The sequence below is a fragment of the Exserohilum turcica genome, assembly GCF_000359705.1.
Source record: "Exserohilum turcica Et28A unplaced genomic scaffold SETTUscaffold_9, whole genome shotgun sequence".
NCBI classification, from domain to species: domain Eukaryota; kingdom Fungi; phylum Ascomycota; class Dothideomycetes; order Pleosporales; family Pleosporaceae; genus Exserohilum; species Exserohilum turcicum.
In genome coordinates this window covers 206,648-230,359 of record NW_007360310.1, presented here as the reverse complement: position 1 = coordinate 230,359, position 23,712 = coordinate 206,648, and the positions used below count along the sequence as shown (strand labels likewise).

The 23,712-nt window shown below is 54.0% G+C and overlaps 11 protein-coding genes across 11 annotated transcripts; 5 read left to right on the top strand and 6 right to left on the bottom strand.

Annotated features, from left to right (window-relative positions):
* Positions 1–1,730: 1,730 nt before the first annotated feature.
* Positions 1,731–3,269, top strand: SETTUDRAFT_181920 (uncharacterized protein; the record flags this gene model as incomplete). Its single annotated transcript, XM_008033169.1, has 1 exon — positions 1,731–3,269. The coding sequence occupies one exon, from the start codon at positions 1,731–1,733 to the stop codon at positions 3,012–3,014; it is 1,284 nt and encodes a 427-aa protein (XP_008031360.1). The 3' UTR covers positions 3,015–3,269.
* On the bottom strand, positions 3,220–4,495 carry SETTUDRAFT_174442 (uncharacterized protein; the record flags this gene model as incomplete). The annotated part of the gene is made up of 3 exons (XM_008033168.1): positions 3,220–3,373; positions 3,481–3,591; positions 3,666–4,495. The coding sequence occupies 3 exons, from the start codon at positions 4,493–4,495 to the stop codon at positions 3,220–3,222; spliced, it is 1,095 nt and encodes a 364-aa protein (XP_008031359.1).
* Positions 4,496–4,986: 491 nt separating this feature from the next.
* On the top strand, positions 4,987–5,903 carry SETTUDRAFT_143675 (uncharacterized protein; the record flags this gene model as incomplete). Its single annotated transcript, XM_008033167.1, has 1 exon — positions 4,987–5,903. The coding sequence occupies one exon, from the start codon at positions 4,987–4,989 to the stop codon at positions 5,872–5,874; it is 888 nt and encodes a 295-aa protein (XP_008031358.1). The 3' UTR covers positions 5,875–5,903.
* Positions 5,904–6,448: 545 nt separating this feature from the next.
* SETTUDRAFT_44630 (uncharacterized protein) lies at positions 6,449–8,822 on the bottom strand (the record flags this gene model as incomplete). The annotated part of the gene is made up of 6 exons (XM_008033096.1): positions 8,333–8,822; positions 8,192–8,281; positions 6,949–8,133; positions 6,712–6,895; positions 6,622–6,655; positions 6,449–6,563 (listed from the first exon to the last, which is right to left on the bottom strand). Exons 1-6 carry the CDS (start codon positions 8,423–8,425, stop codon positions 6,449–6,451), a joined length of 1,701 nt encoding a protein of 566 aa, XP_008031287.1. The 5' UTR covers positions 8,426–8,822.
* Positions 8,823–9,856: 1,034 nt separating this feature from the next.
* SETTUDRAFT_157713 (uncharacterized protein) lies at positions 9,857–11,727 on the top strand (the record flags this gene model as incomplete). Its single annotated transcript, XM_008033166.1, has 3 exons — positions 9,857–10,379; positions 10,453–10,929; positions 10,985–11,727. 3 exons carry the CDS (start codon positions 9,857–9,859, stop codon positions 11,725–11,727), a joined length of 1,743 nt encoding a protein of 580 aa, XP_008031357.1.
* Positions 11,728–11,938: 211 nt separating this feature from the next.
* Positions 11,939–12,660, bottom strand: SETTUDRAFT_166180 (uncharacterized protein). Its single transcript, XM_008033165.1, has one exon. It carries the CDS (start codon positions 12,613–12,615, stop codon positions 12,139–12,141), a length of 477 nt encoding a protein of 158 aa, XP_008031356.1. The 5' UTR covers positions 12,616–12,660; the 3' UTR covers positions 11,939–12,138.
* Positions 12,661–13,083: 423 nt separating this feature from the next.
* On the bottom strand, positions 13,084–15,918 carry SETTUDRAFT_24235 (uncharacterized protein; the record flags this gene model as incomplete). The annotated part of the gene is made up of 1 exon (XM_008032968.1): positions 13,084–15,918. One exon carries the CDS (start codon positions 15,916–15,918, stop codon positions 13,084–13,086), a length of 2,835 nt encoding a protein of 944 aa, XP_008031159.1.
* A 1,410-nt stretch (positions 15,919–17,328) lies between these two features.
* Positions 17,329–19,539, top strand: SETTUDRAFT_174436 (uncharacterized protein; the record flags this gene model as incomplete). Its single annotated transcript, XM_008033164.1, has 6 exons — positions 17,329–17,904; positions 17,961–18,278; positions 18,345–18,551; positions 18,617–19,124; positions 19,188–19,396; positions 19,474–19,539. The coding sequence occupies exons 1-6, from the start codon at positions 17,755–17,757 to the stop codon at positions 19,537–19,539; spliced, it is 1,458 nt and encodes a 485-aa protein (XP_008031355.1). The 5' UTR covers positions 17,329–17,754.
* A 152-nt stretch (positions 19,540–19,691) lies between these two features.
* SETTUDRAFT_44626 (uncharacterized protein) lies at positions 19,692–20,687 on the bottom strand (the record flags this gene model as incomplete). Its single annotated transcript, XM_008033095.1, has 2 exons — positions 19,692–20,475; positions 20,530–20,687. The coding sequence occupies 2 exons, from the start codon at positions 20,685–20,687 to the stop codon at positions 19,929–19,931; spliced, it is 705 nt and encodes a 234-aa protein (XP_008031286.1). The 3' UTR covers positions 19,692–19,928.
* Positions 20,688–20,860: 173 nt separating this feature from the next.
* Positions 20,861–22,498, top strand: SETTUDRAFT_166179 (uncharacterized protein). Its single transcript, XM_008033163.1, has 2 exons — positions 20,861–21,544; positions 21,594–22,498. The coding sequence occupies exons 1-2, from the start codon at positions 20,890–20,892 to the stop codon at positions 22,391–22,393; spliced, it is 1,455 nt and encodes a 484-aa protein (XP_008031354.1). The 5' UTR covers positions 20,861–20,889; the 3' UTR covers positions 22,394–22,498.
* On the bottom strand, positions 22,473–23,202 carry SETTUDRAFT_60514 (uncharacterized protein; the record flags this gene model as incomplete). The annotated part of the gene is made up of 3 exons (XM_008033129.1): positions 22,473–22,640; positions 22,705–22,917; positions 22,969–23,202. Coding segments are annotated over 3 exons (615 nt in total), but the record flags the coding sequence as incomplete, so codon positions are not given.
* Between the last annotated feature and the right edge of the window lie 510 nt (positions 23,203–23,712).

Here is a 23,712-nt window from a genome sequence, read left to right as displayed (position 1 = left end):
GTGTGCGAGGGCGAGGGCGAGTCTGTGTCCCCGTCGCGCGCCTGCATGCTTGCCATTCGCCCCTTCCCTAGATCGACGCTGCTCGACCGCGCCTTCCTCACCGTCTGCATCGCCACTTCCTCAAGTCGCCCTCCCGACACCCCACGGCACTCCCTCCTTCCGCCTTCCCTCCCTCCACTCGCTCGCCTCGCTCGCCTCGCCTCGCCTCCAGCCAGCCCAGCCAGCCCAGTCAGCAGCGGCCTTTTGCTGACCCCGTTCCCCGAACCACTCAACCCCCCCTGCCCGCCAGTACGTGGCATCCCTCGCTCTCGCTCTCGCACACACAGGAGAGGGCAGGCAGGAAGGCGCGCCCACCTGCCCGTCTGCCCCCCTCCACTCTCCTCGTCCCCCCCTCACCCCCCCCACCTGCCCTCGTAAAGCCACCGCTCCCTTCTTCTCCCATCCACACCCACATCTACTTATACTACTTACATATCATCACAGCCCACAGCAAGCCAAACCCAACCACCCGGGTGGGCGGCATCACGTCGGTCATTTGTACCTGCCTGCCTCGCCATCGCTCATGCGTCATCCAACGTCGCTGCAACCCTTCCCGCTTCTCTATCCAAAACCTATCCCCTCAGATGCACCACCTCAGCCTGTTTCCCCTACACACAACCCACACCCTGTGAATGAACCATTACGTCACTGCTGACGTGCCCTAGACGACCCTCCGTCTCTAGCTGCTGCCCAGGATGCGTGATAATCACCCCACGGCTGATGAACTGCCCGCCCTTTTCATCGCATTCTACTTACAACATGAGCTTGCAAATCGTCGTCCATTCTGTCCCTCGCCGCCGACAAGGCCCTAGGCCAATCACAGTCGCCGCATGCCGCTCCAAAGCGACAAAATGTGCGTCGATCACTCTGCCTATCCTCGAGCCCTCGTCCTAGACCACTGCTGCGGATCTGCTTCGGTCTATTACGTTAGATTCCGGGCCTTCATGGAACGTCTCGACAGGTGTAAATCGATCGGTACCAGCTCCGTCGTTGACGCCAGTTATCTCCGGTCCCTGGAGCACGTGAGAACTATCCATCGACAAGCCCACTCACACTTGTGTCCTGAATGGAGCAATATCGGCGTCTATGCTGAGAATAGCAACATTGCCGTCAACCATACATACTGTACGCCTAAGCAGTCACTGCACAAAACTCAGTCATCCATATCCGCGACATGATTGCTTGTGCTTCGAATGCCCCACAGCAGTGGTCATCTCAAACGCGTCGATGATTGGTCCACACCAATAGCTTTCAACATGTCCTTCACCAGAAGCATGCCTATTAGTAGTACATAGCACTGATTGACAACCAGATAATGTACCAGCCGACATACATCATTGATTCACGTGCTCACCACCATCGAGGAACCGCTCTATGCGTTTTAGTGTGTTTCATTTGCTAGCCACGTGACATGGTCTTCACGGTGAAAGGTGAACTTCACGGTGAAAAGAGAATCAAGACTCGCGAAAACCACGCTAAGCAGAGCAAACGGGCGGCCATGCACAAACTTCGCCCACTGTTCGATATTCTCTCCACACTCTCTTCGTCCACTTCGCCACTCGATTCGAACCTCACGCCGCATTCTCCAAGGTCTTGCCTCGCCTCCGCTGCCCAGCACTGGATCAGTAACCATTGAGTCAAGTACTTACCGAGCCACAGAAGACTGAAAAAAATTTCTCCATACTCCCGACATGTCTGACTATCACGACTATCACGGTAGTGGTGGTCAGCAGTATGGCAACTACTACGGCGAGCAGCCCCCCAACCCAGAATACTACTACTACTACACTGGTCATGGTACGGGCGACTACTACACTGGCCATGGTACGGGCGACTACAACACCCAGCCGTACGGTCCTGAGCCTTACCATCATGGCCCTGTCATGTATCCTGTCTACGAGTACTACTACCCTACGCCGACCATGGGCTATGATTATGACGGTGCTCCTATGGCTGTGCCCCATCCTCATTACCCGACCATCGTGGAGTGCTATGCTGCATCAGCGCTGCAGGCTACTGCCCCGCCTCCGACTGGCATTTACGCTATGCAGCTGCCTCAAGGCTATGCCGGCTATGCAGTCCAAGAGCAGGGCGATGCAGGTGCAGAGTTGAACATGTATGCCGCGTCGATTGAGCACAGCGAGGGAACTGTCAATGAGCCCGACGAAGAAGCTGTCAATGAGCATAACGAGGCAGCTGTCAACGAGTACAACGTGGGAACTGTCACTGAGCTCAACGACGAAGCTATCAACGAGTACAACATGGGAACTGTCAATGAGCTCAACGACGAAGCTGTCAATGAGCACAACGACGGAGCTGTCAACACCAACGTCCCCATTGACGCACTGGTATCTTCGTCCGCCAACACCGCTCCCCACGATGAGCCCAACACTGCCAACGGCGATGCAGTCCAGCCTCCGAGCTCCACACCAACTCCGTCTGCACTTCTGTCCGGGGCATTCCACATCCCCCCCTCGCAAGCTACTGCCTATGTCGCCGACAACCTGCCCCTCGTCCAGCAGCTCAACTCCACGAACTCGGCAGCCGTGAAAGAAGTCTTGCTCAAAGGCTACAACACGCTCCGCGGCAAGCAAGCCTACGCTCAGGGTCACTCGCAAACCATCATGATGGAACTTGCGGAGACGCACGAGCTCGAGCGCGTCGCTGACCGCAACGTCGTCGCTTCCTACGAGCGCGCCGCCATGAAGCTGGAAGCCGCGCAGGAGGCCCATGACGAAGTCGACAAGGCAGCTTGCTACGCTGAGGTAGTCCACCATGTGCGCAAGGCAAAGGAGCATAGCGAAGCGGCGAGGGAGCTGCGCAACAAGTGTCATGAGCTGCTCAAAGAGATCGCCTACTGGGACCTGGCCAAGCTGCGTCTTGAGAAGCTCTTGGTTGATCTGCTGTATGCCATTGTCAGCTTTGCCCTTGCTAGGAATGAGCGTGATGCCAGAGGAGACTACACGAGGGAGTGAGGGGGTTCCAGATATGTACGAGGCGTTGATTTGGCTTTGGGCATGTGCCTTTGCATGGCCAGGGTACAGGTTTACGTTGCATGTCTTCTCGCGACTCGAGTGGAACGGATCCTTTACGATCAACGATTTGGGGGGATGACACGATTTTGCTGCGATGGATGGAAATTTGCACTTTGCACACACTCATGTTACAGCCCTGTCTTCTCTACACAATGGCAGCATAGTATCTCAATGTACTGGCTGACGATGACTTGGCAGCACCAGTAGGCAACATGAAAGTTTTGTAGTCTAGCACGTCCGTCATCCAATTGTCGGCATCAATCGAAGCCATAGCATGATTGAGGAGCGCCAGCTGATCACTGTGAAGAAAGAATCATTATGATAATCATGCTTGTTTCTTGCAACTTGGAGTATAATAGTAGCCGAACAAAGGTGCATAGTGATGAGGTGTGTAGGATGGAGTTACCTTTTGGCAAATCGCTGCACCAGTTCTAGGTCGCGCTCGTGCTGGCCGAATATGGTGTAGAACCAATATTCCTCGGATTTCTTCCACCACCGATTGGGCAGGTATGCTTCACTGACCATTGCCGTTAGCACCGAGAGAGAGAGACAACAGCCACGGGCAATTTGCAGCAAAGGACTGATACATACAGCATATAGTACTCGTCTCTCTGGTATGGGAATTCAAGGCTGGGAGGTCCGTGTTTCGACAAGAAATGGTCCGTTCCAGACATGGCCTCCGCTTCCGTCATTTCAACATGCACACGCTTATTACCCCTGTTCTTGGAGTGACGCCGTATGGCGCGCACAGTGCTGTCAAGGTGCAGCGCCAGGATGGCGGCGTACCAAAGTGAATTTTCAATGGCTTTGCGTGCGATGCGGCCGTGGCGGGCAACAAGCAGCTGGTTCCACTCTGGCGAGTGTCCCCGGGGTATGACGGGAATCGGTTTACCTCTATCGAGATGGTCCTGCCAATGTGAAAAGTCGAGCACGAGACCGAGGTTGTTCCATGTGAGGATACACGTGAGACAGGTGCACAGGTCGTGCGGGTCAGGTGAGAGAATGTGTTGGTACGGCCGGTTGTGTATACTGAGTTGCTTTTGGCGGCTGGGGTCTATCAGAAGGACTTGCACGGCAACATCGACGTCGGCGAGTAGCTTGGGCGTGGGGAGGCACTTTGCGAGGATGCTGTAACGGCGGGCAATAATGGCATCGCCAATGACATGGGCGTTTGCCTCGACGAGCTCGTAGAATCGCCGGTTGACAAAGCTGAAATTGAAAACATCGCGGGGACGGAGGTACTGGAGACATTCGAGGAGCAGCTCTGTAGGAAACTTGGAGAGGTTAACAATGGCTTCGCGCTTCTGCTGCCGCGAGGCATTCTTGCGCTTGATGCGCTCCGTCTTCTTGTTTCGGAGGGTCAGGGCAGCCGTCGTGTCTTGCAGCGGCTCATCATCTTCGCTGACATTGTTGCGTGGCATTTTTTCGAGATGATGTGGATGAGGAGTCGTGGGTGCCTAGCAGTGACGGCATGTGTTGCAGCTCGATTGCGGGGCTTGGACGGAACGGGGCAAGCCGTGAATGCAGTGGAGAACACGTCCAGTTGCAGACTAAGCCGCTTGAGGTCCTTTATGCGCGCTGGTCTCATGCTCTCTCATCGCGAAGCACCATCTCTTGCACTTCTCATCGCTGGTCTCGGGAAGAGGCCGTTATCGACTCACCAGATACAACAACAGCATACTTCATGGCTGCTTCGCACTGTCGCCGCACGCTCTCCATACCGTCGCCACCAAACACGCAAACCGCCACCCATGGCTCCAGTTTTGCAGACATGTGATTGGCTGCTTCTCCACCACCTCGGCCAAGATGCAAATGGCGTCATGTATCATTTCTAAGCAGCAGCAGCAACAGCAGCCCATATACAATACACCCCACCTCCACACATCAATACCTGCATCAGCCTTCAGCAGCCATGACGACAGCAAGCTTCTCCCACATTGACACCAATTCTTACACGGGCACGCCTTGGGCCAAAGTGGACGGCCCCGGGACGTCTTTCAGTCGTCTATGGCACAAACGCTCTGTACACAATCTTCGCGGTCGGGAACATGAGTACAGCACCGACAACGCCGGTTTCGCCGTCTACCAATACCCTGCTAAAGAGAAGCTGTTCACCGACGATGCCGTGGTGCGGAACGAGTACTATGCAGAAGTCGAGTCTCTACTCCGAGACAAGCTCCCTGGCATCAAGAAGATTGTAATCTTCGACCACACCATCAGGCGTAGAGAAAAGGACGCTCCTCGCCAACCTGTACAGCAAGTCCATGTCGATCAAACACCTGGTGCGGCAGAAGCACGCGTCCGCCGCCACTTGTCGCCAGAAGAGGCCGACCAGCTCGTTCAAGGCCGCTACCAGATTATCAACGTTTGGAGGCCAATCCAGAACCCTGCCTCAGATCACCCGCTCGCCGTTATTGACTGGCGGACGACTTCTCCCGAGGATTTCGTGGCCACCGACCTCATGTACCCGAAGCGCACGGATTCCCTGGACCTGGACGACCGCGGCAAAGAGAAACTGCCCGACCCAAACAGCTACACCTCCACAGAAGGGTACGAGGTCAAGGGCGAAACCATGTCTGTGGCGCCTAATGAAAAACACAAATTTTACTACCAAAAGGATATGACGCCGGATGAGGTCATGCTCCTCAAATGCTTTGATAGCTACGGCGATGGCATGCCAATGGGGAAAAAGGGCATCGCAGTAAGAACACCACACACTGCTTTTGAGGACCCCGACACGCCTGCCTCGGCACCAGGAAGACAGAGTATTGAAGTGCGATGTCTGGTGTTCTACGAGTAGTTTGACAATACTGTCAACATATCTAAGAGCGTTTGAATATATACGTGCGTTTGCAATGGATACAGTTTCTGCTATCATCTGATAAAGGAGTGAGTGAGTGAGGACATTGCGAACACAAAGGTTTCATGCTAGCTATGGATGCCGTGACCATGAGCATATAACAGCCTTACTCACACCATGGCACTAAGATCGGAGTTGGCAGCTGGCAATGGGTCAATGCAGGGCGAACTGCTTAGCGTGGCCACCGCTCAACGGACAAGGATCTGGTTTGATCCACAACCTTGCTGCCACGTTGTATGGCCTTACGTCCGTTACTGCTTATTATGTGCACTAAAATCCGCCATAAAGCTTCGGCCACTTAACTAGTAGCGACCGCCGATATGAGGCACTAGAATAGTGACACGGTACTTGGTGATTTCCGCAGGGACTTGGCATGTCATCAATCCACAGAACTATACTATGGTCGATATGAATATCACGTCAGAGCGGAGACGGTGTAGAAATTGGGTAAACGTCAATAAGAACTAACGTGTCTAATGGAGAGAGAGTGAGAGAGAGAGAGAGTAGACATTAATTAAACCTTCCTCCCCTGGACCGTTGTTTCAAACTGGCATTCCGTGGAAGCTAGCTCAAACGAATCCTGCTCTTCGTTTTTCCAGAAATGACGCTCACCCATAAACGCGCGGAATCTAGAATACCATATTAGCCTGTGGCTTTTAAATCTGTACGGCATGTGTGGATACTTACATCCAAGGACGTTCGTGGCGCGCATCAGGAAGGACTGGTCAATATGTGTAAGCACGATAGGGACAGAGAGTAACAACAGATGGTACTTACGACACCAGTACTCCCTGTCATCATAATCAGGAGGAAGCCATCGCCCGCCAGAGACTAAGCCAATCGCCCAGCTGGAGGTATTAATTAGGACGTAGCATAGGATGCCTGCAATGAGACCGTAGGCAAGCGAGTATGAAAAGGGCATGAAAATCATCGTTACAAAGGCCGGGATAGCGTCACCAGACTGGGCGTATTAGTTAGCAGTGGACCGACGTTCAATGCGAAAGGACGACTCACGTAGTTCCAGTTGATAGATCCCACGCCACGCATCATCATACATCCAATAAGAACCAGCGCGCCGCCCGTAGCCCACGGAGGGATCGAAGCAAAGATGGGGCTGAAGAAGAGAGAGACCACGAAGCAAAGGGCCGTTGCCATTGCGGCTAACCCAGTTCTACCTCCTGCCTGGATTCCAGTGCCCGATTCGACAAAGACCGTAGTTGGGGACACCCCAAGGAGAGAGCCGAGTGTGACAGAGATGGCGTCAGCGGTATATGCGAGGGTGCTCCGCGGAAAGTCACCGGTTTCGGGGTCGACAAGGCCAGCATAGCGTGCCATGGAGTACAAAGCACCTGTCGCGCTCAGGATGTCGACGTAAAGCATAGTAAAGACAGCCAAAGCAAAATGCCAGCCCTCGTTTGACAGGTCCCACTGCTGTACAACAAGCGTGCTCTGGATTGTGGGGAGCTTGACTACGTTCTTGAAGTAGTCAAACCGACCGTCTCCTTCGGTTGTACGGGGAAAGTAGGTCAGTGATGTATCGCGGGGCCAGGAGCAGATGGCTACCACAAGAATTCCTATGATCATGGCACCTCGGACCCGGTGCGTCATCAGGACGGCAGTCAGGATACCACCGGCAAGGACTCCAAGCCACATGGTGGGATTGCTCGCCTTGTGCGAAAGACAGGAGCCCGTGGCTGGATCAAGATATTCGTACGGGCAGCCACCCAGCTCAAGAGGCGTGACTTTGGCACCTGTGACCGCACCCAAACCCGTGGCATACGAAAGACCAAGCAAAGCGAGGAACAGGCCTATGCCACCGCCACACGCGTGTTTGATCGAGGCGGGTATCAGTCTGTTGAGCCACTGTCGGATTCCAGTGAGTGACAAAACAACGAAGATGAGGCCTTCAACAAAAACGGATGTCATGGCTACATTGTAGCTGATGGGACCTGTGCCGTGGTAGCCAACCATTTGGTAGGTAATATATGCATTTAAACCAAGAGCGGGCGCCAGTGCGACAGGCAGGTTGGCCATTATGCCCATGAGGAACGTGCTGAACGCTGAGATGGCAGAGGTGGCTGTAATCAGATCGCGTTCGGCCTGGAGGACGCATTGGATATAAGGCTCGTCTGTAAAGCAGAATTTATCCGTGGGATTGTTGCAAACACATGTAACTCCGCTGTCGGCAAGAATGGAGGCCTGGTGAGTCTATTGTGTCAGTGGGGTACAGACACTTGTTGCTACTCGATATACTCACATTGACATCGATGATGTAGGCCATTGTCAGAAACGTGATCAGTCCAGCCTTAATCTCGGTGGTGAAGCGGGCATTTTTGATCGCATTGGGCTATTCAAGTCAGTGCCTCGAGGCATTCGAGCGCCTGGAACGATGACATACATGGCCCGAACCATCGAGATGAAAGAACCAGCCCACGAACGAGTTTGAAACCCAGTCGTTGAGGGCAGCCTTCTTTCGTGCGATGAAACCCATCTTCGCGGTCGAAGGGGCAGAATCGGGGCGACGGAGTAGCGAGAGAGATTCGGACTGCTAGGAAGCAAAACACCGCATGCGCGTATGGCTGAGATATAGCCGCAATGCATGTAGACCCAATCCCAGGTACTGGTCAGGGAGCGAGGGAGCGCGGCAGCGGCAGCACGCCCCTTGCAAGGGCCAGCGGACTACGGCCGTGTTCGTGTCATGTAAGCGGCGATGGCGCACCCATTGCAAGCTCGCGATGGTCCGGACTAGGTATGGTCTAGATTCGAGAGAGCACGCCTAGGAAGCGGGGCAGCTATGGCGACTCGACTATGGAGCGCCCGTGGTTCTGTGACTGCTAGATAGACGAACCGGCTTCGTGTTCGCCATCAACCTCAGCCGTGCTCGGCGGAATAGTTGTTATCCACGTGCGGTACATTATTCATTAGTCGTGGGCCTGAAGAAAAACGACGCCACCGCCCACCGTCGTCGGGCAGCAGGCAGCGGGCGGATGGGGATGGAACACGCGGGCGCGACAACGACTGATAACGCACGTAAGTTCACGTACTAGCAGGGAGATGGTGTAAGAGACGTTTGCTACACTTGCTTACCACCTGTCAGTACGCGGAGCCGAGCCGTGGCTGTCAACTTCCGACACGTAACGCATGATTTGCATGTCGTATGACGAGACAGGAGATCCCATGAGGCGCCGTTGCTTGGCTTCGAGCCCAAGCCTTTTATCCGAAAAAGCCAATTTTGATTTGCCTGCTGGGCGGTGGTGTCGGTGCCGTGGCCGAGCAAGGTTATCAGAACCACGAAGGGTGTGGGTGTAGGGCGTAAAACGAACCTGGCGCTGGAGCCACTTGGCAAGCTTCCCCGATTGGCAGAGGGCGGCCAGGAGGGCTTGGCCTGTGCCAAGCTACCGCCAAGGCGCCGGGCAGGGATAGCGCCGCCGACCCCCGAATTCTGGCCCGCTTCAGACAAGACGTCGCGCCATACCTTTACGCCCACACGTACCGGGCGGCAATTAGGCCTCCCCTACAGTGCAGCCCCATGGAGCCCCATGGCACGCCCTCCACGACCACTCGCCCGACGACGCGCTGCCGGATCGCTGCTCGCCGCGGCTCCATCGCGGCCACGCCGCCCGCCCTCCCACACGGCCTGTTTTGCTCAAACCGCACGCCGCAAGACATGTCTAGGCGGTCTCGGCGCTTCCTCGGCACTACCGCTACCCTGATCAGCCGTCTCTCCCATACATACGACACACAGACGATGCCACACTCAGCTGCCATGGGCGCTAGTCGAGTAGCTAGCGAGGATACAGCACACTGCCGGTCTTAGGCCAGGCCAGGGCATGCCCATAGATGTTCAGGCTACTACCCGGTAGCTCCAGGGCTTGCCTTGGGTCAAGATCTTCCATCAGCAATGTTTGAACCAAAAGCCGAAATGTTTCCTGGATTCGAAGTACCGGCCTCACACTCAGAAACCGCAAGAGCCCGCAAAGCACGAAAGGCGCGAGAAGAAGAAGAGTCTGCCCGGAGGTCGTCGTCAGCTGCTTCGCAGTCGTCGGCGAGCGTGAGAAGCCAGCCCACGTCGAGCAAAACCCAAAATGCACCGGGCTCCAGGGCAAAAGAGAAGAGTGGATTGAGTGGTTGGTTCAGTAGAAGCAACAAAATCCAAGAGATTTCGCCGCTGCCGCCTGCAATTGACATTCCCCCTCCTCCAACGAGAGATACAGTAGCGCCTGAGCCGGGTGTAGATATTAGTCAAGGCCCAGCACTTCCTACAGCTCCCTTGGATGCTGAGGACAGGTCTCTGTTCCCAAGCCCGCCGCCCCAGCCTGCCGAAAAGCAACCCCGACTACTCCAACCCCGCCTCGCCTCACTGGTTCCGGGGCCTTATCCTCCACCTACGTCTGAACTACCGCCAACGCCCGGTCCAACGTTGAACTGCGCTGTAAGCACATCAGGTATGTAGTAACTGTCTTGTTCAAACGCGTTGCCTGAGTCCGTCTTTCATTGAAATACTTACACGCCGCACAGATGCAAAATCCCAATACTCGTCGTATTCACGAGCTTCGTTCATCCCATCAAAGAACAGTGTTTTCTCGAGCGCTTCTGGGTACGAAACAGCTCCATCAGAAACTTCCTACGCTGGATCAAATCACATCAGCCAAGGTCCTGTGTTCGAACCCGTCGAGCGTGGGTCCCGGACTGGAAGCAGGCAGGGCAATGAGCGCGACCACAGTAGCAAGGCCGCTGCATCGCCCTTTGCCCGCGCTTTGGCAAAGATGGAGAGTGCTAGTACACGTATAATGTCTGCACGTCTCAGTGAAGAATGGGAAGGCCTTGACGACGACGAAAGCTTTCAAGAGATTATGTTTGAGAAGCGGCTTTGGGCATTAACAGCTTATCTACGCCTAACGCAACATAAATCCTTGCAGTCACCAGCACACGAGCTGCTCATCAAGGCTCGCCCTGGAGAACAGAGGAGAGTCCTTCAGCTACATGGATCGATAGGTACGCCCCCCTGCTTCAAAATTTTGTTGGCCAGCCCATGCTCACCCTCATACAGCTGATGGATGGACGCTTGCAAACCAATATCCCACCGTGACTGTGTATACCCTCTCTTCCACACAGACCCCACCTCCCGCATCTTACCCAGCCCCTTTGAACCATCATTCACTTTACCTGGCGTCGCTTTCGTCGCAATCGCCGTTTCCGGATAATTATTTCGATGCCATCATCTCACGCTCAGTTGCTACAGTTCTTCGCAACGATGAGTGGGCCCGCTTGTTCTTCGACTGCATGCGCGTGCTTAAGCCAGGAGGGCAGATTGAAATCTTTTCAGTCGACGCGCACATGAGTTGTGAGGGACCCAAAATGTCATCGTGGGTCGACGAGCACCTAGCCTGCCGACTAGAGTCTTCTGGAATCAGTAAACAAGCTTCAGACACTGTTCTTGACACCATGGAAATTGTGGGCTTGGAGAACATTCGCCGCGCGCGAATAGCGCTTCCGGCCCAACCACCAAAAGCAATGGTCAGGCCAGCCCCAGCTCCGTCGAATGCATCGATTCGTATGCCTACGCCACAAGAAACATTCGAAAGTTCAAAAATGATGGCCTTCCTAGGTCGACATTTCTACCAAGACCTGTACGGCAAATTTGTGCACACAAGTCAGGGAGAAGAGTGGTTCTGGGGGCATAAGGACATACGCGACGAGTGTGAGCACTACAAGACAAAGATGATTCTTACAATAGCATGTGCCCAGAAGGCAAGCACCGTGGCCTATGATAAGGAAGGTTTCTCGGATTGATAGGCGCTATTTATGGTATTGTCTGCGTGGGTGGCAATAACAATTGTTCATTGTATTGGATCTTGGTAATTTTGAATGGTCATGGCGATTTTTAGACATTTTTTGTGCGTTCAGAGTCAGCTTTTAGTTTGATGAATGACATTAACAGTAATCGAGGCAAACTGGCAAACATACATTGGCCCACGTTACAATGGTCTTATTCTTTGAGTGTCTGAATGGGCCTCGATTCTTCGTATAGTACTCGTATAGTATTCTGGTAAACGTGCATAGTTGGTCTCGCCAGCTTTATCACAGCTGGGCTGTAAGACAATCTTGCGGAGCAATAGCTATGACTCGGGAGACTTTATTACGTTCCCAACGCATCCCCGTTCCGCAAAAAGAAAAAAGAAAAAACACTGAGTGCCCAACTCCCTAATCCCGCTTCTTACCCCTTCCTCGACTGTTCTCAAAACCAAGACCCATCAAAAATGCCGTTCTCACCATCCCTGCCACAGCGGTAATGCCCACGCTACCCCAATCCTCGGGTCTCCACGTCGCGACACTCAACCGGCCCTGCGCACCCAACACACGCCACACGCTCCAGTAATACGCGAGATCGACAACCAAGCAAGCGACCTGCACAATGCGCCAGACATTGACGTCGTCTGTGTACCGCAGCAACGCCGCAGACACAATGCCGAAATCCAGCATGCCGCCACCGCGCTGCGTCAGAATCATCATGTGGCCTTGGTCGGGCGTTGGTGGCGATGGCATGTGCGACGAGAGCACGAGAGAAGGGAGGAAGAAATCCATTGAGGCGCCCCAGACACAAATGACGGGATCTATCCAGGTGAAGAAGAAGCGGTACAAGGAAGGGATGCGGGTGTAGTCGGGGGTGAGTGAGGACATTCTGTAGTGTTGTTGTTGTTGCTGTTCTAGTTGTTGTCTTCTTTTCTGTCTTGAGCAGTGGATGCGAAGAATACGTTGGTGGCGAGCAAGCTAGTATATAGAAGAGATCTTAAGTGGAGTTCAGTGGAGAAGATAGTCACGCACGATCAGGCCGGCTTGCGTGGAACCGATATAAGCTTTCAGTCCCCACTTCAGCCGCAAGCCACTTACATCTACACAACCACGACTGCCCCGCGAGCATGCATTAGGCTAAATTACTTGGAGCTAGATGGAGATCACCATAACGCAGAATGAGTCTATTAGATTGTTATCTTTTTTTGGCGTACAACGTCTAAGCGCTAGACACTGGACTTTGAGTCTTCGTAATCATAACATCGTACATCAACAAAACCTGCTTGGATAACCGTCACCATACCCGCAAAGAAGCACATGTCTCGTGACGCACACATCTACTGATATCGCACGACTTCAAACCAGGCCATTGACGCGTCTTCTTTCTTCCGCCACCTGCTTCATGGCAAGTTCAAGCTCTGCCCGCAAAGCTGTCTTCTTACTCTCCATGTCTGTGAATATGCATTTGTATTCGTTCTCATGTCGACGCAATAGTGATTCTACGACATGCTCGCCATCACTTTGAAATGTTTCAACAATTTCGTCAAGTCCACTCTCCTTATCGACAATGTGGCGCATTACTCGTTTTGATGTGCGGACCAGCAAGTCGTGCAAGTCGCGCTGGTAAGGCTCGAGATTAGCCTCCCACTCTGCTTCTTCAGCTTGCGACAATGGCAATATAGGCTGAATTGAAGATCCACGCCCAGCAGATGTCGAGCTATGACTACTGGGTGAACCTACCCTTGGCGGAGACGAGTGGAAGAACAGTGGTGGGAGATCGGCTTCTGAGCTGTCCTGCTGGTCGTCCCTACAGTGACTGTCGTTGACAATTTGTGTGACTGATTCATAACCAATAACACGATTGTGAATCAAAGCAGAGCTATCGATGCCATGCCCAAAAGCGGTGTCGATAGTTTGCAACTTTGCATCTTGCTTAGAGATAGGCGACACAAAAGCATGTTCAGATAAATCCGACCCTTGGGCCGGTGAGACGTCTACAACATTTAGAGGTAGTTGTTCATCCACCCCGGTTGGATGTGTGTGCGGGGTATTATGCGTCTTGTTTGGCGAGAGTCGATGATCAGGCTCCACGACACCCTCAGTTTCATGAATGCCAGAGCCTCCAGTTTCAGACATGCTGGGTGAAACATTGGGCCTTGGCTCGGAAGCTGCATGTGCAGGCTCGTCCCCTGTTAGGCGGCGTATGAAGGATGAAATCTTTTTTCCTACTGGTCTTCGCGTGAAAGGATCGCTCTTCGCGGTTTGTGAATCTCCTGTTCGTTTCTCAGATGCCACATCCTCGCAATCTGCATGCCCAGAAATGGCTGTTGATTCTGCGTTTGGCGATGCGGGGACGGGTTTGCTGTTACTTGATAGTATCGCTGCCTCAGCGGCAGTTTCCTGTAACCAATCGCCTTCTTCGTCGGCTTCGCAGATGATTGGAGGTGAAGAGGGCATGTGGGAAAAGTCATTGTCGTGAAAAGGCCTTCTTGCATCTCTTGGGGTCTGTAGCCGTCCTGGTGTCTCTACGGGCTTTTTTCTCGGCTTTGTTGGGGTTGATGGTGCTTGGGTGATGTGTGCAGGTAATGTCGGCTTTTTGAATGCTGCATCATGGGTATTGGTCGGCTTATTTGAGGCCCTTAATCCATCAATCAACGAGTGTCGCGAAGATACTGCAGACGAGGCTGGCTTTCCAAGCGATTTACATCCATCTCGTCGGTTGGGTGCAGTGCTGGTCGAGCTTTCATGATAGCCTGGCTGTACCCGAGGTTTCTTATTTTGCTTGCTGTCTTCTGTACTGTCCAAGTCTGCTTTGCGCTTGTTGTTTGTCTTTCTCTTCAGCTTTGCCTGGCTCGGAACATATTCTCCGTCGTCATCAGCCGTATGTTTGGCGCGGGATTTTCGTGTCTTGGTATTATTGGTGGCCTTCTTGGAAGACAGTGACCGTCTCTGCGAGGCAGATGTAGCACTCGAAGCATCCGACTCTGTCCCCTCTTCTCCATCATGTTTTGCATCTGTATCGATGGTGTCAGAGTGCGCAATGAGCTGGTTCAGAGCCTGCTGCTTGGCAGCTTGAGAAACCTTGGGTAACTTTCCTTTGCTGTAGGTTTTACGTTTCGAGATTGAGCTTGCCATCCATTCGGCTCGAGGTGATGCGTGTGGGGCGATTCGAGGCAGCTTTGTGGGAGACCTTGGTGCCAGAGGTTTGCTACTGGTTTTGGGGCATACCTTGGAAGCGGAGTGCTCCGCTGAGTGATGCAGCGACTCCTGGGGGCACTGTTGTATGGATGGTGAAGAGCGTGCATCGACTGTCGAGACATGAGGTATGTGAGAAGCTCCGCGTTCGCTCTGGTACTGTATGATGCGTTTTTTCCATTCTAAAGCGTCTTGAGAGTGCCTGAAAATGAGCGATATCTCATTTGTGGTTTGCTGTGTTGAGTCGAGACAAAAGCTCCACGGCTCAGTTTTGAGTGTCATTGTGAGGATGCAAGGCTCTGAATCCTCTAATTGGAATTTTGATCGTGTGTTTAAGATGCGATCCAGTGGTATGTCCACAAAATGCCAGTTTTGTGGGTGAATTTCGGGCGCAATGATCGTCAAAATTGCATCGTCAAGAGCCGCGACCAAGAAGCCATTGCAGGGCTCAATGCAATGTAATTCGTCGGAAGGGGCCAAAGAAGCAGGATACACAGTAGAAGTGCTACTGGTTGGGCTTTTGAGAGCCAGGTCGCCCAACGCATTGAGAAAGAAGTGGAAGTTCTGGACCCATGCCGGATCTGCGCCCCGCGGAAAGATGGGTGCACTGTTGGTAACCTTGTCCGACGGCCAGAACTTCTGGTACTCAATACCCTGCTCCAGTCCTTGTCGCATAATGAGACCAGCAATGATCTTGGTCGTCCCTCGCTCCTCATCACTCAGGATTATGGCGCCTAAGCCCCGCAGTGACTCTTGCAGTTGTTGGACATATTCTGCCACATTGCGCTTTTCCAGCATGCATGCAAGGGCGATACCGATCCATCTCCGCCGTACGACTGGTTGGCTGGAGTTGCAAAAGGCATTCAAATAGTTCTCTGCGACGGCGGGAAACTCCGGGCCGGTAAAATGGTGAGCAGAAACAAGGGCACGGAGTGGTGAAAATGACGCGTGGCCCTCAGGCTGGGTGAGGGCAGCTTGGAAAGGAGACGAGGTCATTGTAAACGAAGAAGATGTGATGGATGGAAACGGTCATGCCGCTGGATTAGAAGCGAGTCGACGAAATAAGACGAAAGAGCGAGATGGGCATGGTGCGCCAGCGCAAGAGTGAAAGAGTGTGGTGGTGCTGGTTAGGGGAGGCGCGCCTGTCGGCTTGACGTCAGAGTTGGACGCGCGAGTTTCGCGACGCGCTGGCCTGAAACCGCATCACCACCACCATTCATCTTACCTCGATCGATCAACCGATCTCATTGTTGCTTTGTTCGAAACAATCTATCTGGCTAGGCGAATAGCCCCGTTGAATGAGAGCATCGGGCGAGCGACATGACACAGATGTTGGAAGCACCACGATATATGCGGGCATGGCGCCGCAGCCCGACCCCGACGCCATTGCAGCATCTCGCGGCTTGCGTTCTAGCATGGTGCGGATACTGCTGGACTGTGCGGCGATCGATCGGTATAAAGACGAAGAATGAGATGCGCAGCAGCTGGATGGAAACGAGTTGGACGCAGGGCTTAATAGTATGCTGTTTCAGGACGGGCTGGTGTCGACCTGGCAGGAAAAGCAGCAGAAGAGCATGTCGGGGTTACCACCAAAGAGGCCTCGGAGAAGCCTCCAAGAATGCTAGGTACTACTGCATACGTACATACACAATGGCTACGAGGGGCCAATTGGCGAGGGTACCGACCCCGCCTTGATGCTGATCACGAGGCGGCTGATGTTAAGTATGTGCAGTTGGCTCGGCCCGAATGGAGCATTGGGTTTGGCAGCGGATGGTGTAAAAAAAAAAGAGGGACCCCTGGCGCTATAGCAGCGCCCGCCAGAGCATCATGGCCAACGGCGACAGCAACAGTGCGCTCCCACTCCCACTGCCATGCTGTATCCGTTCAGCCGTGCGCCAGTCAACGCATCTTCTCCGTCTCCGCAGCCTTGGCGCTGAATCAGCATGCACATGTGCGGCACCTGTGCATGTCATAGAAAAGCGTATTATGGGCGGGATAAGCACCACGCTTGTGGGAGCTTACTTAGCACACGCTCACTAAGGACGGCCTTGGCGGGCTAGCACACCCCGCATCTCCCGCCCCGCAACCTTCATGCATCTACAAGCTTGCTTCTACGCTCTTCACGCCGCGCCATGACTCGCCATCCAATTTGATCCGACCTGTGGATTTCGCCCCGAGCGTGCGGTGGGGCTACTTGATCAAGGTGCGTTACATTGCATTGCCACGGCCCATTGCCAGAGTATCTTGGTCATGGAGGTTTTGTTCGACGGGGAACTGACCACTACTTAGGCATTAGGTACCTATACTTCGGCGTCATTGCTAACATGCAACTTTGGACAAAATCCCGCAACACTGTGCCCTTGGGTGCAGCCTTCGACTTGCCGCATGCCCCGCTGAAGCAACTTTGTTAGGTAAGAGCCTGTGAGGGTGACGCTAGGCAGTGGGTGTGGGGGGCTGTCCAACCTCTAGATAACGCACATCAGTCGCCCACACCTATAGGATGCAACATGTTGCAGGGGACTAACGCAGCGTCATAACCTCGGGAAGAGCTGCCCCAGCCCGGCGTCTTCTCCGATGGACAGATGGATGCTTAAGAAAGGCTGGCCTGGCTCATCAGAAGGGGTTCCCGGCATGAAAAAGCCCCCAGTCCCACGGTTGACGAGCAGGACCTGATTTTCAAAGGCACGCTACACTTTGGGCTACTAGCAGCACGATACGAGCGGCGTTCCTGCATTCTGGTCACTCTGCATCTCCCGACAATCGCTTCTTCGCTTGTCGATACTTACCTTTCTACTTGGTCACTCGACTCTCAGAACGCCTGCTGTTAGCAGAATGGCAGCCACAGGAGAACACACACTCGACCGGCTGAGTGAAGAAAAAGACATTGGCAAAGAACAGGTCGAGTCCACCAAACACATCAACACAATTGAGAACTTGCCAGATCCAGATGCTGGTCTTAGCGAAGAAGAGCGTGCTGCAGAGGTAAAACATCTCTGCCATGTCTCCCTGCAACACCGCTAACACTGGGCACTATCTAGGACAAAAAGCTGGTTCGCAAGCTCGACCTACGCCTCATTCCCTGGCTCTCGTTCCTCTATCTGATTTCCTTCCTTGACCGTACAAACATTGGCAATGCAAAGGTTGACGGCCTGCAAGAAGACCTTGGCATAACCAACACCCAGTACAACAACAGCTTGACCATTTTCTTCGTTAGCTACTCCGTGTTTGAGCCTCTCACCAATGTGTTGCTCAAAAAGTTGAGGCCCAGTGTGTTTTTGCCCATCATCATGGTATGGTGGGGGATCTGCATGACGTGCATGGGGCTGGTACACAACTATGCAGGCCTCATGACAGCCGTAAGTCTGACGCTGCTGGAAATTACTTACACGCACTTGGCCCGGATCAGCTAACAAATCTCATAGCGATGGTGGCTCGGTGTGGCCGAGGCTGGATTGTTCCCGGGTGTCAATTACTATCTCAGTTGTTGGTATAAGCGTTCCGAGTTTGGAATCCGCGCTGCTATATTTTTCTCCGCCGCAGCACTCGCTGGCAGCTTTGGTGGGCTCCTCGCCGCTGGTATCGCTCAGATGGGTGGCGTGGGTGGAAAACCCGGCTGGGCCTGGATCTTTGTAAGCTCAATCCAAAACGCATAGTGACGTTATAGCCAGGCTCCGAGTTCACTAACAATGAGCAGATCCTTGAAGGCCTGACTACGATCTTGGTCGGCATTGCTTCGTATTGGATGGTACACGACTTTCCTGCTGAAGCGACTTTTCTCTCTCCGGATGACCGTGCACGCGTCCTGAGACGCCTCCGCTCCGACAATCAAGCCTCATCTGGCCATGAAGACTTTCAGATGAAGTACTTCTGGCAGTCGGTCAAAGACTGGAAAACCCTCGCTTATGCCGTCATCTACATGGGAGCCGACGGCTCGCTGTACGCCTTTAGCCTCTTCCTGCCATCTATCATTGGCGGCCTAGGTTACAAATCCACCACGGCAAATCTGCTCTCCGTACCGCCTTATGCTGTCGCTGCCGTGGTAACAGTTGCAGTTGGCTATATTGCAGACCGCACACAGCAACGAGGCTACTGCAACATCTTCATTTCTGTATTCGGCATCGTCGGTTTCACCATGCTGCTTGCCTCTGGCAATCCACACGTCCAGTACGCTGGAACCTTCCTCGGCGCCATAGGCATATATCGTAAGTATCCCTTTCATCACAAACGGGTAAGGAAAAGAAGGCCCCTGTGCTGACATGCGCCAGCTACCATATCAAATACTGTCACCTGGGCCGCCAACAATTCCGAAGGTGTATACAAGCGTGGCGTAACTCTCGGCTTCGTCATCGGCTGGGGCAACATCAATGGCGTGGTGTCATCAAACATTTACCGCAGCAAAGATAAACCGCGATATTTCCTCGGCCACGGTGTTGTCATAGCATATCTTACTCTGTGGCTTTTTGGTGGCAGCATCGTCACGCGCTTTTTGCTGGCTAGGGAGAATAAGAAACGGCGAAACGGCGAAACGGCGAACGGGATAGCTGGGTTGAGGGTAAGAGTGAGCACGAGATTTCAGAGATGGGAGATCGGAGGCCAGACTTCCTGTACACTTTGTAGATACCTCGGCGGTCATGATATTATAAGTATACAGTATTTTTTTTGCCATACTTGAGATTGCAAAGCAGGTATTAAAATATACCGTCGGTATGAGGCCTCGCTATCACATCGATTGAGAAATCAGCTACGTGATCAAGTCGAAACTACTCGTGAAACAAATAAAAATATTTGATTGATTGACTTTTTTCCCGAACCTAAAAACACCATCGTATAGTGTGCGCGAGCGGCATGTTGGAAAAAGAAGGTACATAGGCTTGAGCTGATTTTGGTTCACCCAGGCTCTGTAAAACGGGATCAAATGTCGTGACGAAACGCCGCCCAATGCAAATCGTAGGAGAAGAAACCTTCATGGGCATCTGCAAGCTCATGCAAGGTCGAAGCGTTTGAGCTCACACACCAGTCTTTCGAGCCTTGATCTCGTTTGCGCGCTGCTTCCTCTCGTTCCTGCGAATCCTCTCCTTGCGCTCCTTGCGGCTGTCTGCCCTCTTGTCGTGAGCCTCGCCCGTAGCCTGCTCCTTCTTCTCATCAACTTCGACCAGCCAATCGTTTTCACCATCCTTGTTCTTGCCCTTGTAGCCCCACTTGGGTACCCATTCGCCCTTTGTCTCATCATAGACCAAGTTGCTGTCACGCTTCTGTTTCTTGATTCCCTTCTTGGCAGCGAACTTCTCCCACTTTGTGGGCTCCTTGGCGGCGGGAATAGGCTTCTCGCGGGGTAGAGGCGTGGTAGGTGCAGGCAGTAGGAGGTGGACGCCCTCGGTGGTTGACTTGACCTGGCAGGTAGATAGGAGCTGGTTGACGAGTGCTTGGGCGGCATCGCGGGCAGTGGCTGCGAGCGTCTCTTCATCGGCGCCAGCAGGCACAGGGTTTGGGTCGTTTGCGAGCAGATTTCCCAGGTCAAAGGTAAAAGGCGTGGGCTTGTTGACGGTGACCGGACTAAGATTGGATTAGCAAGCGTAGGCTCTATGGCACGCAAAATCCATGACCTACAGTCGGCTTGAGACGGTGGAGTCGGCGACGGATGCTGCGCCATTGAAAGCTGGAGACACGACGTCCATGGCGCCTCCGTTGATCTCGTCGGCGAGCTGTGATTGCGTGGGCGAAGTAACGTCCAAGGCGACGCCGCCGTCCATGTCAACGTCTGCCATTGTTTGCTGATTTTTGGTGTTTGGTTGTGATATGCGGAAAAGGTCCAGTTTGCGCGCAGGACCAAAAGTTCAGAATAATTTTTGGGGCCAGTCTGGGTCCGTGCACGGGCGGCGGACCTCCGAGATGGCTGAGCATGACAGAATTCGTCTTCAGCACCACCAAGTCGTCAATTGCGGAGGGCCTGAGCGTCATTGGCCTGCCATGCCACCTTCAGCATGCTTGCGAAGCTTTTCCCAGCTGTCGCTTGATGCTACCACCGCTCACACGGCTGCCCTGCCGCGCATACTACGCCCGCACATCGCCTGCTTTTCCACATCCGCCGCGCGCCATGCCGTAGTAGCCAAGAAGAAGGGCCTCGCAGCCGCCCCCAAGAAGGGAGTCAAGTCGCTCAACACCAAGAAGGGCAAGAAGGCGCCAGGCGCGAGTGACACGGGCAAGAGACCAGCCCAGGGCGAACGGAAAGCCCAACGCAAGCGCATCGTTCTCAGCAACGACAACGCACTGGAGGTGTCTTCGCTGCAAGACCTGAGCAAGGAAAACGTCCTCAGCGAGAAGAACGAAGGCAAGGTCATGGGGCTGCCGCAGGAAAAGGTTGTGGACGCATTGAGGGCCGTTGAGGCTTTCAAGACGACGCAAGGATGGAGCCTCTTCCGACGGCCAGCTGTGTTGATGAGGAAGGAAGCAATCCAACTTGCACGGCTCTTCAAGGAGGTGGAAGACTCGGCAAGCGGACAGCAGAAGAAGACGGTACAGAGGATCTTGTGCGGCGAGAGAATGAGTGGGAAGAGTACTCTATTGCTCCAGGCCCTGGCAATGGGCTTCCTACGGGACTGGTTTGTGATCAACTTTCCAGAAGGTATGCAGTGCAACTCGAGGAGTCGGGAATCCTGCTGACAATGTCCTAGCCCAGGATCTTGTCAATGCACACACAGAATACGCTCCTCTTCCGGACTCGCAGCCGTTACAATACACCCAGGAAACATACACAGCCAACCTTCTCCAGCAAATCCTCAAGGCCAATGGCGCTTTCCTCGCGGCCACGACACTTGGCACCAAGCCCAATCTTCCCCTCCCGCTTCCTGAGAAAGCAACACTAAAAGAGCTGGTGGCACTCGGCATGGCCAACCCCGAGGCATCCTGGCCAGTCTTTGTTGCGCTCTGGAACGAGTTGTCACTGCCTGGCCGCCCCCCGATTCTCATTGCGCTGGACGGACTGTCGCATATTATGCGCAATTCCCAGTACTTATCTGCAGAAGTAAAGCCTATCCACGCCCACGATCTGACGCTTGTCCGGCATTTTGTGGACCACCTCTCGGGCCAAAAGAAACTTCCCAACGGCGGAGTGGTTCTTGGAGCAACGTCACAATCAAACTCACCCACATCTCCCGCACTCGAATTTTGTATCGAGGTCGCTCAGGCCCGCAAGACATCAGCAGAAAACATTCCGCAATGGAACCCGTACAAGAGTGTAGACGGCCGCGTCATGGAGGCCCTCAAGGGTCTCACCAACGACTCACAAGACTTTGACATAATCAAGGTGGGTGGATTGAGCAAGGAGGAAGCCCGGTCAATCATGGAATACTACGCTGAGAGTGGTATGTTGAGACACCGAGTTGATGAAGGGTTCGTGACGGAGAAGTGGAGCTTAGCGGGCATGGGCAACATTGGAGAGCTGGAGAGGGCGAGTGTGCGAATGCGACTGTAGTTGCTGTACTATTATGCTCTTTCACCCGCCTGTAAACCATGTACAATGACATAGGCACATTGATGCATCACTGGCAGTCTTTGGCGAGTGCCAAGGGTAAATTCAGGCCTACACTCTTGCCCACGGCGCCGATCCAGGCTATGAGATATTGTTCGGCTGTCGTCTGACTAGGGACACTCGCTTCCATGACTTGGGCAGTTTGACAAGGGTGGATGAAGAATTGCGGTCTGTCGGTTACTGGGTGGTTCTATGAAGAAGTAAGTTCGGGGGCGTATTTTTGCGTTTGGCGTTCGGTGCCTAGCCAGTCATACTGCGATTGTGATGCCTCCAATGACGCCTGCATTCTGCGCCTGGGGCCTGAAATGGGGCGAGACAAGATGCTCATACAGAGTCGTCATTGTGGGCGGATACCGATGCTCCGGGTCATGAATGCCGAAATACAGCACAGGGACCTGGTAGATTGGAGAACGGATGACGTCGTATTGGATGATCGCGACGGGCCCTCGAGGCTCGTGAAGAGCGCCCTGCCTCGATGAGTGCTGTGTTCTGCCTCGCACGCCAGATGGCCAACGCACCTCGTCGTCCTCGGCCACGTCGTCCTCTTCCACGGCGTCTTTGCCCGTGGTGGCGGCATCTGTGTCTCGCGTAAGGTGTTTGGTGATGGTGAGCACCACGGACCCATTTCGGTGCATCTTCTCCACAGACAGCCACTCTTTCTGCATGCTGCGCCTCTGGTGGAACCTGCGCACCAGATCATCGCAGCCTTGTTCGAATTCAGCGTCGGTAAGGTGCGGAAAGGCTGGTGGCATCGTCTTTGGCGATGGGCTCTCCGGGCGTGCCAAGCAACCCCCCAGGCAGCCCCCCCTGGGCTTGAATGCTGGTGCTGGTGCCGGTGCTGCTGGAGTAGTCGAAGCCGGCGTGAGTAGTGTAGGAAAAGAGGCTGCCTGTGTACCGGTGGATGAATGGTTGGATGTAGTAGTAGTGGTAGTAGGAAGAGAGGCGGGGAGCTGCTCCGGGCCAGTGATGTCAGTGTGTCTGGCAGCAGTGGCAGCGCACATGGACCGGGGGCGGGTGTCCCCCTGTGCCTGTTCCCCGGCGCGCAGGGCTTGGCTGCCTGGACCCAGCCCTGCCGACATCTCCAGGCAGCTGAGCGTCTTCATCCTCAGTGTAGCTTAGCGGCGCGCCTCCCCGCCCCCCAAGCCCTCTGCCGTCTTACTCGATTCCACTACCACTTGCAACACCATGCTCACCTAGGTACGGCCACACCACGCCGTCCGCATTGACCCTTCGCCGTCTCGACCCACGACCCGTTTGCCCTT